Here is a 15,278-nt window from a genome sequence, read left to right on the forward strand (position 1 = left end):
CAAACACAGACACTGGGGAATCCCAGAGGCAGCCGTATTCAGGGTTCATCTAGGAACAGTTCTGAGTGAAGTGTCCTTCCCTTGGGTGGGATTCCAAAGTTTCACTTTGGGGGTTTTGTTTAAATATGTTTTAGACAAAAGTGGCTATGGGCCAAGGACCTTTGGTGATCCAATTGACTAACCATTCCCTCTGGGAGAATAGTTCTTCCCCAAGGAAATGATCAGTGTTTACAGGTACTGAGTTAAAAATGGTGCTTAGTCTTCCATGGAGAAAGGCTAGTTTTCCCCGGGAGACCGCACACCTATATTTCTTTCTTACAATAAAAGGTCACGGCTCAGGCGTAAACAGGGAGGATTCTTAATATTTCTCTAACCCGTCAGTTGGTTTCTAGTTTCAAGCCCTTGAGGTCTGAAAAATACTTGATATGATTTCAATTTTCTTGAATTTGTTGAGGCTTGTTTTGTGTCCTATCATGTGGTCTATCTTTGAAAATTTTCCATGTGCATTTGAAAAGAATGTATATTTTGCCTCTTTGGAATGAAAGGTGTATATATCAGTTAAATCCATTTGATCTAGTATGTCGTTCAGTTCCACAATATGTTGGGTGCATATATGATTACAATATTTATGTCTTCTTGAGGAATTCTTCCCCTAAGTATTATGAAGGGCCTTTCTGTGTCTCTTTCTATGGCCTTTGTTTTGAAGTATGTTTTGACCGATATTCGTATTACTACCCTGGCTTTTTTTTTCCTGACCATTTGCTTGGAATATTTTTTTTTTTTCAAACCCTTTACTTTCAGTCTGTGTAGATCTTTTGTTCTGAGGTGGGTCTCCTGTAGGCAGCTATGTGTGGGTCGTATTTTCTTATCTCTTCAGCTACCCTAAGTCTTTTGATTAGAGCACTTAATCCATTTAAATTTAAGGTTATTATTGATAGGTACTTATTCAGTTTTCACCTTTGTAACTGTGTTCCTCTCTCTCTCACTCTTTTTCTTCATCTTCTTAAAGCAGTCCCTTTAGCATATCTTGCAGTGTTGGTTTGGTGGAGGTGTATTCTTTTAGCCTTCTTTTGTCTGGGAAACTCCTTATTTTGCCTTCCACTTTAATTGAGAGCCTTGCTGGGTAGAATAGTCTTGGTTGCAGGCCTTTGGTTTTCATTGCTTGGAATATTTCTTGCCATTCCCTTCTGGCTTGTAATGTTTCTGTTGAGAACTCAGCTGCTAGTCTTATCAGCGCTCCCTTGTATATTACTTCCTGTTTCTTTCTGCCTTTAAGATTCTTTGTCTTTAAATTTTGCCATTTTATGTATAATGTGCCTTTGAGTGGACCTTCTTGGGTTCTTCTTGATTGGGACCCTCTGTGCTTCCTGGACATGTATGACTTTTTCTGTCATCAAATTAGGGAAATTTTCCATCATTACTTTTTAAAACAGGTTTTCTATCCCTTTCTCTTTTTCTCTTTCTTGTATCCCTATTATACAGATATTACTTTTCATGTTGTCCTGCAGTTCCCTTAACCCTCTTCATTCTTTTTTGAGCCTTTTTTCCTTTTCTTGCTCTTTCTGGGAGCTTTTTTCTACCTTGCCCTCCAGCTCACTGATTCAGTCCTCTGCTTCATCTAGCCTGCTTCAATTCCTTCTACTGTGTTGTTCAATTCAGAAATTGTATTCTTCATTTCCTCTTGGCTCTTATTGATAGTTTCTATGTCCTTTTTCATGCTGGTGTAGTTTGCAGTAAGTTCCTTATCTCCTTTCTGTAGATCTTTCTAATTTTCAGTGAGCTCTTTGAACTTCCTTATACCTACTGTCTTGAACTCAATATCCAATAGTTTACTTGCTTCTATTACTTTTAGTACCCTTTCTGAGGATCCCTCCTTTCCTTTCAATTAGGGGTTATTTCTTTGTCCTCCCATTTTTGAGAGATTCTTCTTATTTGCTTCTGCTTCTTAAATTGATCTGTTTTGACTCCCTGTCTTTGTAGTTTGAATTTCTATGGTAGCAGATCTCTGAGATTCAGTGGTGCAGTCTCCTTGATCTCCTGAACTTGATTCTCTTGGGATGTCCTTTATGCTGTTTATGTTGGCTCTCTGGATGTAATTGGGCTTTGCTTCTTGTTGTGTCATTCTTTGTTGGGTCCCTTCCTCTAGCTGGTTGACTGAGGGTCACTGTTCCCACCATATCTTGTGTGCTGTTGTGCAAGTGCTGCCAGAACTAAACTACAAAGCCCAGGAAACAAACCCACACCCCCAAAATTAACTACCCCCCACAATCCTACTATCAAGAGCAAATAGAGTAGTATTAAATAAGGGTAAAAGAGATTAAGACTATTATAAGAAATGAGAGTGAATATGGGATGACCTACTGAAAGAGAAGTAATTTGGAGAGGGTAGAGGGAGGAGCACTAACAAGTTCAGCATCAGAGCAATGCGAAGAGAGAAAATAAAATTTACATCATAGATAAATAAGGGAATGAAGAAGGTGTAATGGAGTAAGAGAAGGGAAGCATATAATGTTAGGTTTAAACAGAAGTTAAAATAAAATAAAGACAGAGAGAGAAAGACCAAGGGGGGGAAAGTAAATAAATAATAAAATAGGAATCAAATTGGAGAGAAAAATCCACCACAATACTATCAACAACAAATAAGCTAAAATTAATGTAGATGGGATGGGAATATGGGGGGGGGAAAGGAAAGAAAGAAAAGCTTAAGAGGTGTCTAGAGGAAAGGGAGTAATTTTGAGATGATAAAGGGAGAAGGAATACTAAGAGTGAGGAATGAAAACGAGGCTAAGACAGGGAAAAGTTAAAATTTGAGATGTAAAGAAAAAGAAAAATAGGGCACAATGAAAGAGAGAAAGAAAAGAAAGAGATAAAACAGGCTAAGACAGGGCAAAATTAAGGTTTGAGACCAAAAAAAGAGTGGGAGAGGAGAATGGTAAAATTTAAGGTTTGAAATACAAAATTAGGATTGCAGGAACTTATAAAGGACGCATGGACAAAATCAGGGGGGATGGTGGGGGTGGGGGAGGGAGGTGGGTTCAGCCAGGGTGGGGGGAGGGAAGGGGAGAAAAGGCATACAACTGTAATTGAATAACAATAAAAAATAAATTTAAAAAAAAGAGAGAGAAAAAAAGAAATACAAAATTAGTGAAGATGTAGAGATAAAATGGAATAAAGTGCAACAACATCTACCCTATCCACAATTAACAAGCATAGATTGCTGAAGCTGGAGAGAGATCATGGATATGTTTATAATGGGAAAATGAATGTGAGATGACCATTTATTTTAACAAGAAAATTGGTTTTGAGCCGCTGGACTGGGGAGAAACAGTAAGAGTACAGAAGGAAACAAGTTGTAGCAAGAGAGAAAACAAAATTTAAAATGAAAATAATAAGAGGAAAGAAGGTAAAATGTGGTAAGAGAAGGAGGGGCAAAATATGTGAATTGAAATAAACTATAGTATAAAATACAATGACTTAATATTCACAAACTTGATGGAGAAGAAATGAATGTTAAAAAGCTATACAGGAAATAAAATATTGCAAATCATGGAGAAGACCACATGGATTTTGTCTCAGTAGCATCTAGTATTTACCACTTCTTTCTCTCTGGATCTGCCTCTGGTGATGTCAGATGGTGACCCTATCTTACCTTAGGCAGCCTGCTGGAGACTTCCAGGAATCTACTGTCTGCGGCTGACTCCTTCCATTGTTTTTGTAGTCACTCTGCACTCAGAAGTCAGGCTTAAGCACCACAGGGTGGGGCAGAATCCCTACTTGTGTGGGGCTATTGTTTCCCCTCAAACTGCTGTGGCTGGGTGGATGGGAAAGAGTGGTGTGCCTGAGCAAGATGGCTGCTGCCATATGGGGGATGACTCAGCACCAGGATTCCAGTGTCTGCTCTCAGTTCTCTCCCAAGAGCTTCTATCCCCAGTATCTCCTCAGGCATCTCTAGTTCACTGTGCACCCCCCTTTCCCAGAGCCAAGGGTAAGCGGCTGCAAATGAAAATTTATGTGTTGACCCTTTAAACAGCTCTTTGCATCTCAAGCTGTCCATGTCTGGCAGAGAGAAACCCTGCTGCTTTTTGCCACTGGATGTTATCTGTGTACTCTTTGGGCTCTGGTGTTCTATGCTGGGTTTCCAAGTTTAAGGTTTAGACCTCACACTTCTCTGGATACATTCAGCCAGTGCTTCACTTGCCATCTTTAGCCACCCACCCAACCCTTTTGCATCTCTACCGCACTCCCTACCAGTCAGGATGTGCTGAAGCTGATTCTTCCTTCTCTCTGAGGTTATAAAGCTTCTCTCTTGCTATTGTTCAGTTGTTTGTTGTGGGTGATTTTTCCACAATTTAGTTGTAATTCCAGATTGGTCCTGGGAGTAGGTTAGTGTGCCTTCCATGTACTCTTCTGTCATATTTTATCTCCCCCTTGCCTTGTTTCTGATGTTAGCAGAACAGCATCGAATTTCTCATTATTAAATATGGTGTTAGCTGTAGACTTTGCACTCTTTATTTAAGCAGAGCCACAATTATTTGCAGAGGGTATCAGCACAGCTCATTCTTACCCTAAGCCTAATAAAATTAATATTGATTATTTAATGTGATTTAATATCTAGTCAGTGTTTATATTTCCATGATTGCCTCAAAAATGTCTAAACAAAGGTTCACACATACATGTGATTGATATGTCTCTTAAGTCTCCTTTGATTCAATAAGAGTGCTTGCATGGTGTAGTTTACACTTTTTTTTCTCCCTTCCAGTTCTCTCTGCTGGAACTCGTTCTCTCTCTCCAGTTAACTCGTTGAAGGCTTTACATTTTAAGAAAATTACCCCTCAGTATTCAACTTCATTTTTGACTCATTTTCTCTATATTTAGATTATCATAATCACACAGAACAATATTCACAATAATTCTCTAACATTATTTAATACCTATTTCATATTGTACTATCCTTCGTAGTCCTCAACATGTTCATTTGTGCAAACAAGGCTTATAGATGACAACTGAAGAATGGTTTATCTCGTAAGTAGCTTTGCATTAAGAAAAATCTCCCCTCTTAAAAACTTCTTTATGAAATTAACTTGTTGAAGACCTGGGCCATTTGCTGACTGCCCATTCTTAAATTACAAGATACATTTCAATTCTTGGGAACCTAACCTCGGGTAACTAAGTGGAGGGAAGGTTGAAACCAGGTTATGGCTTATGCCCTGCTTGAAGTTTCCCCCAAATCTACATTCTGCACAGCCTATAGGTGCTCTTTCTGTTTTGAGATTCCTGGGCCTTGTCCTTTGGCCTCAGGACAGATTTATATAGGGAACTTCTGTTTTCACTATGATAGGTCACTTTATTTCTCAGTATGAGTGGTCACCTGTGGCCACTTTTAATAGAGTCCATGCAGTGACAATGTCTGACCAGCTGCTGGGGGCTTCATTTCCCATCCAGACATTGGGGTTGAGCCCTCCCCTGGCCCAGCTATAGGGCCCTTATTTACAGGACACTGGTTAAGAGTGAGCTACTCTGATGCTCTGCAACCCGCCTTGCACACCTCCCCTGACTGCTGCTGAACTGGGATGCTAGGTGGAAGGGTACTCCTCCTAAGCACCCCCTTATTTCTCTCTCTTTTTCCCAGTTCTTTTTGTGCAACTTGACTCTTCTCTAGGAAGAGCAACAGCAGACCCAGAATATGGCTCCAGGGCTCCTGACAACCAGGGATGAGGTGAGTCCTGAGATTTCTTTTTAGCTCTTGCAGGATGGACCCATTTCCTTTTTTTTTTTTGTCCTAATACCTTGCTGGTATTAGGCCGTACCTAGCACTGACCTTGGAGATGTGGCCCATCTTACCTGGAGCCTTTTCTTAGACTATTCTTTTTCACTAATGCTCATGCATTCACCAAGTAGAACACTGTGATTGCAGTTAAATTACAAACACAGAACATTTGTGTTTACATGCCTAGCAATTTCCAGGGCCTGATAAAGTTGAGGAAAGTCTTTGAGGGAAGAAATGAATGTACACCCTGCTACTGCCATGATGGAGATGGCAAGTTGAAGAGCTAAGGGAAGGCATTCTTGTTGAAATGGGGCAGGAAGCATAGTGTGTCTGAGTCTGGGTGACTGGCAAGCTATCCCTCACCCTATGGGAAGTTTGGAGCTGCTAGTGGCCTTTGGTCACATCAGTTTTCTCTGTGTAGAGGAAGGGTGCTGAACTGCTGTCACTTGATGCTCATGGATAGATTTAGTGTGACTGGCCCTGTGCTTTATGTTGAAATGAGTTTTCCACTTAAAAACTGGAAGATGATAACTAAAGGTCTGGATTGCCAACTTTTCTGAGGATAGATTATTTCCCACTGTTGTACATCCATGCTCTTGGCAGATGACAAGTGGCTGGAGCCAAACAGTGTCTCCACAGTGTAGTCACACTGTTGTACTCTTTGGCCCCAAGGCCAAGGTGCCTGCTTCACTCATTACTCACCTGGACCATTTTGCTTTCATCCCCTGTGAACCTGGATGGATACACTTGAGGCAGACCCCTGAAAGCCACGTTGAGAAGTATGGACTTGAACTTGAAGTAAACTGGGCTTTGACGGATTTTGAAAAGGAGTTTGTTATGTTGAAATCAAGGATTTGGAAATAAATACTAATGAAATGAGTATATATCTTAATAGAAAGATTTTCTAATCTCTAAGACTAGGAAGGATGGGAACTTCCTGCATTATTGAGTGCAGTTAACATTTACTGACCAACCTAACAGATGCCCGGTAGGGCATGTCTGTGCTGATTATATCAGTTGCACAAAATAGTATCAACTATGCTAATTCAGATTTGTATTGCCTGTTCTATAAATATATCAAATGTAGATTTTTTCCGTAAGAAGATCTGAACTTGATCTATATATATCAAGTATGCTATTACAGTTGTCCCAGTTTTTCCCCTTTGTCCCCCACCAACTGGTACCCACCAAACCTCAGGCAAATTCCCCACCCCTAGTTCTTGTTCATGGGTCATGCATATAAGTTCTTTGGCTTCTCCATTTCCTATACTGTTCTTAGACGTTCTCTGGTCTATTCTGAACCTATCAATTTGTACGTCTTAAACCCTGCACCTGTCACCCATTCTCCCCCTTTCCCCTCCCAGCTAATAACCCTTCAAATGATCTCCATAGCTATGATTCTGTTTCTGTTCTGCTTGTTTGCTTAGTTTCAGATTCAATTGATAGTTATGAATTTATTGCCATTTTAATGTTCATAGTTTGATCTTCTTTTCCTTAAATAAGTTCCTTTAACATTTCATGTAAAAATTGCTTGGTGATGATGAACTCCTTTAGCTTTACCTTGTCTAGGAAGCACTTCATCTGTCCTTCCATTCTAAATGATAGCTTTGCTGGATATACTAATCTTGGATATAGGTCCTTGCCTTTCATGACTTTGAATACTTCTTGTCAGTGCCTTCTTGCCTATAAGGTCTCTTTTGAGAAATCAGCTGACAGTCATAGTGGTACTCCTTTGTAGGTTAACATCTGCTTTTTTCTCTCTTTATCTTTAACCTTTGGCATTTTTATTGTGATGTGTCCTGGTATGGTCCTCTTTGTGTCTATCGTGTTTGGGATTTTCTGTGCTTCCTGGATTTGTATGTATTTTACTTCACCAAATCAGGAAAGTTTTCTTTCATTATTTCTTCAAATGAGTTTTTAATTTCTTGCTCTTTTTCTTCTCCTTCTGCCACCCCTATGATTCAAATGTTGGCATGTTTGAAGTTGTCCCAGAGGCTCCCTAGCTTATCCTCATTTTTTTGAATTCTTTTTATTTCTTGCTGTTCTGATTGAGTGTTTTTTCTTCCTTATATTCCAAATCATTGATCAGATTCTTGGCTTCATCCACTCCATTGTTTATTCCCTGTAATTTTTTCTTTATTTCACTTAGTGTAACATTCATTTCTGCCTGGGTCTTTTTTTATGTTTATGTCAGTGAATTCCTTGAGCATCCTAAGAACCTGTGTTTTGAACTCTGCTTCTGATAGATTGCTTATCTGCATTTTATTTAGTTCTTTTTTTGTCCTGTTGTGTTCTTTCATTTGGGCCATATTTCTTTGTCTCCTCATTTTGGCAGCCTCCCTGTGTTTGTTTCTATGTATTAGGCAGAGATGCTTTGACTCCCTGTCTTAGTAGCGTGGCCTAATGTAGAAAAGTACACCTGTAAGTTGTATGGACAGGGCCTAAGGTAATCGCCAGGGTGGGGCACCCAGGTTAATGGATTTTCTGATATAGTATTGCTGCTCTGTGACTCTGTGTTGGGGAAGGCTCAGAAAAGTGACTATGGCCACTGCCTGGCCTCTGGGGTTTTGTCCAGGAGGAAGCTGTTCCCCAGCACTTGCCCTGATGCCAGACACTTCAGTTTCTCACTGTATACCACTGAGCCTCTCCAGCTGCTGCCCCAATGCTGGAGCCCCGAGGGAGTGAGTCATAAGTCCCTTTCCAACCCTTTAAGTGGAGACTCCTGAGAATCCCTCAGTTTCTTCTTCTGCCCCAATCCCCACTGGTTTTTACAGCCAGAAGTTAATGTGGACTTAACTTCCTGACACTGAAACCCTGGGCTGGGTGGTTTGCTGTGGGACTGGGATCCCTCTCACTCCCGAGATATCCCTCCCAGTTTTTATTCACCACACATAGGTGTGGGGCCACCCGTTCCGTGTCTCTGCCCCTCCTGTCCATCTGGATGAATGTGACTTCTTTAATTCCTTGGTTGTTGGACTTCATATAGCTTGATTTTCTGATGATTCTAGGTGATAGTTATTTTTATATTTTAGTTCTAATTTTTGCTATGGTTGTGTGAGGAGGCAAGCCATGATTACCTAGGCCTCCATCTTGAGTAGCAGTACTAAACTCAATCTTAATAGTGGGCTCATATGGTAGATATTTGTTTGTTACTGTATAAGTTAAAAATGATTGTTTTTGATATTATTAGATGTCATTGAGAGCTGTGTCCCTCAATTGTCAAACCTTTTATATCTTTGAGAAAAATGTGTATGTAGTACATACAAATCATAATGTTCGCTAACGTAACAGGGAAAGCTTTCCTTTTGTATGTTTCCCTTTACCATTTATGGTGTTACTGGAGAAGTATTGTTGGCCAAAATGGAATTCTGTACCAGCTCACTTTTTCTGTCACTATTCTGCCACTTCCTGTAGGATCCTCAGCATACCCTGAACTTACTACTGTCTATGACCAACATCTCTCCATACACATTTTTTCCTTTGATTCACTTCCTTGTGAAAAATTCATGCCAGAACATGAGCATCTGAATGTCTTAGTTTTTTAAGATGAAGTTTCCATACCTGGAAGAGTGTCAGGCATTCAACATACTTGTTTCCTAAAGGGACCACAATATTAACTTATTTTGAAAGAATGAAAGAACAAAGGGTTGGTTATTTGAGCCATAGAACTTACATATTTTAAGATAATTTAAATTGCATTTCCAGATACTTTGTTTTGTGTTGGATTTGAATTATACAGAATAATCTGAACCATACATACAACATGACACTTAGGCATTTTTGCTAAGGGCTTTTGCATTGGAGCAGAAATTGTAATATTGTATTTGTACCTATAGTCCCTTCAGGTTTTTCTAGCATACATTTACTAATTTCTCCAGCCTCTACCCATCACACAGTGCCAAAGCTACTCCCATATTTCTAGATATTTACAGTAGTGTCCTACTCTCAGAACCAAAATTAGTATTAGTCTGCTAGGGCTGCCATAACAAAATACCAGACTTGTGGCTTAAACAACAGAAATTTATTTCTCTTAGTTTTCAAAGCTGGGAAGTATAAGGTTGAAACAGGGTGCAGCCAAGAGGAGGGCCCCTAATAGGGATTTGTAATGGGGTCCAGAACTCAAGGTGTCCAGCAAATATTAGAAAAATATATATAGGATGTCCTCACCCCCACAAGCCTGAGCTGGGGGAAGGGACATATGGAGCAGGGCCATTCAGAGCTGTTTTGCACAGCAACAGCTTTGCATCTTGCCCCTGGCATGGTCATTTGACATATCTATAACCTTTAACTGGTTTCATAGATATGTTAAATAGCTGTGGCCATGCTTTGAGCCAGGGGGATGGGAGTGACTTCCACCTAGGATGTAACTGTGAGGCAACTCCCCCTGGTTACAGGGCCCATGTGAGAGCTTGGAGAAGATTGGCTCCACGCCATGGGGCCACACCTGCCCAGACTTACTATGGAAGCCCAGTAAAGCTGGAAGAATAAGGAATGCTGGCAGGTGTGGCTGATTGTAGGAGGAGTCGGAAATGGGGCTGCAGAGGAAGACTGGCGCTGGGATTTAAAACCTAGGCACAGCAGTCATAGAGAGAGAAGACCATGCAGTTTCAGAGAAGAAGAAGGAGGACCATGTGGCTTTGGGGAGGAGAGGACCACGTGGTTTGGGGTGCTCCTTTTTGCCATGAAGCTTAGGCATAGGAGAGACTTTGCCGGGAAGAAAAGGGGAGAAACGACTCTTGTTGGTGGGCCGTGAGAAGGTGCCACATGGCTTTGGATTAACTGGAGATTGCAGCAGCCACACAGCTGATGGTGCCGGGAGCCTGAATCACAGACTTTTCCTTTTCCTGAGATAAGGTACCCCCAACTGGGCAGAGGGAGAGGGAAGGACTGTGCCCATCTGTGGGTATTCTGGAGGACTTTAGTATCTTAATGAAGACATTAAGTCATTACTCTGAGTCTGTGTAACTTTTAAATAAATAATTTCTTTCCTTTTCACCAGTCTCTGGCATTGAGAGACGTCTTTCCTCTGGTGGCGGACTATGTCAACCTAGTAGGTATGGGGTGGGACTCCCAGAGAGAGAAAGGGGGGGACCCTTCCTGTAATAATATATCGGGAACCACCCCCCAGGTGTTCTGTAACAAGGTTAAGGTGCCAACTGATTAGGTTCCTGGTGAGGGCTCTTTTTGTGGCTTGCAGATGGCTATCTTTGTGTTGTGTGCTGGTGTGGCAGACACAGAGAGCAAATGAGCTCTGGTGTCTTCCTCTTCTTATAAGGTACCAACTACTGTAGGGCCTCACCTTTGTGACCTTATTTAATCTGACTTCCTTGGAAGCCATTAGCACCCCATAAATATCATGAGTGTGGGAAAACCTTTCGTCAAAATTCACAACAGGCATCAGAGTCCACAAGCGAAAATTCATAGGAATAGAGATGTTAGAGAACAGACGGGGGGGTAGTTCCCGATATATTATGACAGAAAGGATCCCCCCTTTCTCTCTCTGGAGGATCCCCGCCCCCCACACACACACCTGTTAAGTTTGAAATGCCCGCCACCAGAGGAAAGACATCTCTCAATGCCAGAGACTGGTGAAAAGGAAAGAAATTATTTATTTAAAAGTTACACAGACTCAGAGTAATGACTTAATGTCTTCATTAAAATACTAAAGTCCTCTACAATACCCACAGATGGACAGTCCTTCCGTCTCCCTCTGGCCAGTCCAGGGTACCATATCTCAGGAAAAGGAGTAGAAGTCCGTGATTCAGGCTCCCGGCACCATCAGCTGTGTGGCTGCTGCAATCTCCAGTTAATCCAAAGCCATGTGGCACCTTCTCACGGCCCACCAACAAGAGTCGTTTCTCCCCTTTTCTTCCCGGCAAAGTCTCTCCTGCTGCCTAAGCTTCATGGCAAAAAGGAGCACCCCAAACCACGTGGTCCTCTCCTCCCCAAAGCCACATGGTCCTCCTTCTTCTTCTCTGAAACTGCATGGTCTTCTCTCTCTATGACTGCTGTGCCTAGGTTTTAAATCCCAGCGCCAGTCTTCCTCTGCAGCCCCATTTCCGACTCCTCCTACAATCAGCCACACCTGCCAGCATTCCTTATTCTTCCAGCTTTACTGGGCTTCCATAGTAAGTCTGGGCAGGTGTGGCCCCATGGCGTGGAGCCAATCTTCTCCAAGCTCTCACATGGGCCCTGTAACCAGGGGGAGTTGCCTCACAGTTACATCCTAGGTGGAAGTCACTCCCATCCCCCTGGCTCAAAGCATGGCCACAGCTATTTAACATATCTATGAAACCAGTTAAAGGTTATAGATATGTCAAATGACCATGCCAGGGGCAAGATGCAAAGCTGTTGCTGTGCAAAACAGCTCTGAATGGCCCTGCTCCATATGTCCCTTCCCCCAGCTCAGGCCTGTGGGGGTGAGGACATCCTATATATATTTTTCTAATATTTCCTGGACACCTTGAGTTCTGGACCCCATTACAAATCCCTATTAGGGGCCCTCCTCTTGGCTTCACCTGTTTCAGAGAGATCCCTTTAAACATAGTGAATGTGAAACTCTGGATACAAAATCAACATGCCAAAGTCAGTTGTGTTTCTGTATATTCTCAGTGAACTATCCAAACAAAAAATTTGTTCAAACAAATTTTTTTAAAAATTTCATTTATAATAGCATCAAAGAATAAAATACTCAGCAGTGCATTTATGGAAAGCAGCAAAAGGCTTATTTACTAAAAGCTATAAAATATTGCTGAAATTAAAGATGACCTAAATACGGAAAGACTTCCCATGCTAATGGATTGGAAGATTTAATATTGCTAAGATGACAGTACTAACTGAAAGTGATCTGTAGATTCAGTATAATCCCTGTTTGTGTAAAAAAAATTTAAAGATTATTTGGAATCTCATTGGACCCAGAATGGCCAAAACCAGTTGAAAAAGAAAAAGAAAAATTGAAGGATTCACACTACCTTATTTCAATACTTCGTACCAAGCGACAGTGGGAAACCAGTTGTATTGCCATCAGGATAAAAATAAAGATCAATGGAATAGAATTGAGAACTCAGGGGGGAAAAGTCATCACATACATACATGGTCAGTTGATTTTTGTGCCAAAACCATTCAGTTGGAAAAGGACAGTCCATAGGAATGGTGCTTGGACAACTGGATATCCACAGCTAACAGAATACACTTAAGATTGGAGACATAAGAAACATTCAAACCTGTAGAGAATTTTTGTGAGTTTATTTGAGCCAAACTGAAGACAGTTGCCAGGAAGCAAAATCTCCACAGATTGAGAAAATGCTCTGGAAAATGGCAATTTTGCACCTCACTTTATACATTACAATAAAAGAGAAGATGTAAGTTGTTTACATGAAATCCATCAGTGATAACTTAGGGAGGTAGGAGAAAGCAAAGTGGGGGAGGGGAACCTTTGTGATTAGATAAAAAGTAAAAACGATAGACCCATGCTTCTTTCACATAGGTGGGTATAGATAGTTAACAGTCAACAATTAACACAATAACAATAACAATGAGGGGATTTGTGGCCTCCCTCTGGTTCCATGCCTGTGCTTGAGGGTCCCGAAAAAAGAAATTACTTTGACATTCCAAAAGTATGCAAAAAAGACAATAGACAAGCACAATTAAGGCAAAGACTGACTGTTATCAGGGAAGATTGAGCCTAGGGCATGACTACCTGCCATAAATTGCTTTTAGTTAGTAAGTTTTAATTTCAGACCACCCTTTGTGGGTTAAGTTAGGTCTCTGAGTTTGTGAGGCCACCATGCAGACCTCCCCTGAGCTTCTCACATTAGTATGTGGCTCCTTTTCTTCCACAAGATAAGTGGAACATTAGAAAGCCTTAGCAAAGAAATAGAAGTTATAATGAACAAGTAGATGGAAATTTCATAACTGATGAATACATACCTGAAGAAAAAGCTCAGTAGATGAGCTTACTAGCAGATTAGAGGTAACAGAAATCATTGAACTAGGTGATAGAACAATATAAATTTTCCAATCTGAACAACAGGGAAAAAAATATACTGGAAAAAAATGAACAGAGTCTCAAAAACTGGGAGTATAATAAAATATCTAACATTTGTGCTTGTAGTTCTGCAGAAGTGAAGAAGGACAGGTTTGAAAATGTGTTCGGAAAATCAATAGCTGCAAACTTCCCAAATTTGGCAAGAGATAAAAACCTACAGGTCTGTAAAAGCAAGTATGTGACAAACATGATAAACTTACTGGAGTCCATGCCAATACACATTTTTCCTTTTTTTAAAAAATTGAATTTATTGGGATGACCTTGGGTCACAAAACCATGCAGATTTCAAGTGTACAACTCAATAAAACACCATCTGCACACTGCATCATGCACCCATCACCCCAAGCAAAGTCTTTTTCTGTCTCCATTCCCCACCTTGCCCATTCCACCTAATCCCCATCCCCTTTTCCATCTGGTTATCACCACATTGTTGTCTGTGTCTATGTGTGCATGTATATATATGCATACATATATATGAAAGTAAGCAGAGTGGGGCTCCCTGAGGGAGGAGGGCAGTGTGCCAGGGAATCCCTCTCTGGACTGAGCAGGATGGCATGGAAGGAAGGCCTGGAGAAGAGCTCCTTGCCCAGGACCTCATCTAAGCCTCTTCCTCGAGAACCTACAAAACTAAGAGCAAAAGGCAGAAATCAATGAAATTGAAAATAAAAATGGAGAAAAACTGAAATAAAATCTGCTTCTTTGAAAACAACATCGACAAACATCTTGCAAAATGACAGAAAAAAGAGAATATACATGAATTACCAGTATCAAGAATGAAACAAGGGATGTTACTACAACTCTGTAGCCATCAAAAGAATAGCCACCCATTTGCAAATTTGAAAACCTAGACTAACAAAAACTACCTTAACTTGCAATATGAAATAATTAAAACAGCCCTAAAACTTTAAGAAAGACCAGTTTGTAGTTTAAAAACTCACCGAAGAAATCTGTATGCCCAGGTGATTTTACTGTGGAATTCACCACTGCTACATGATTTCTTCCAGAAAATAAAAGAGAAGGGAACACTTTTCGCTTTATGGGGCGGGTATTACATAGCTAACAAAAGCAGACAAGGACAAGAGAAAAATAAGCTAGAGATCAACATCTTTCATGAACATAGAAATAAAAATCCTTAAATTATCAACAAATTGAATTCAGCAATATATAAAAGTAACTATACACCATTACTAAGTACCATTTATTCCAGGGGTACAAGACTGGATCCATATTTGAAACTCAGTTAGTGTAATCCATCATATTAATAGACTGAAGAAGAAAAACCACATGATTACATCAGTTAATGCAGTAAAAGCATTTGACAAAATTCAGCAACCATTTGTGGGGAAAAACAAAACCATCTCAACAGATGGCAACTCTTCTGTTAGGTAGGGACATGTACAAAAAAATGTATAACATTATTCTTGTTTATTGCTAACATTTATTTAACAAATTACTATTTTGACT

General features: G+C 40.5%; 1 protein-coding gene across 8 annotated transcripts in view; it reads left to right on the forward strand.

Moving 5' to 3' along the window:
• ZNF169 (zinc finger protein 169) overlaps positions 1 to 15,278 on the forward strand; it is a 59,981-nt gene that overhangs the window by 11,885 nt on the left and 32,818 nt on the right. For 4 of the 8 annotated variants that reach the window (XM_045193674.3, XM_024558276.4, XM_045193675.3 and 1 more), the window contains exon 2: positions 5,630 to 5,716. The exons of 2 other annotated variants lie outside the window; for them this stretch is intronic. In XM_045193674.3, the coding sequence (XP_045049609.2) occupies positions 5,684 to 5,716 (33 nt within the window). In that variant the 5' untranslated portion in view covers positions 5,630 to 5,683. Of the gene's footprint in view, positions 1 to 3,070; positions 5,717 to 15,278 lie in introns of those variants that run through there. 2 more of the 8 variants (XM_024558274.4, XM_045193678.3) reach the window with 2 other exon arrangements.

The sequence above is a fragment of the Desmodus rotundus genome, chromosome 1, assembly GCF_022682495.2.
Source record: "Desmodus rotundus isolate HL8 chromosome 1, HLdesRot8A.1, whole genome shotgun sequence".
Classification (NCBI taxonomy): domain Eukaryota; kingdom Metazoa; phylum Chordata; class Mammalia; order Chiroptera; family Phyllostomidae; genus Desmodus; species Desmodus rotundus.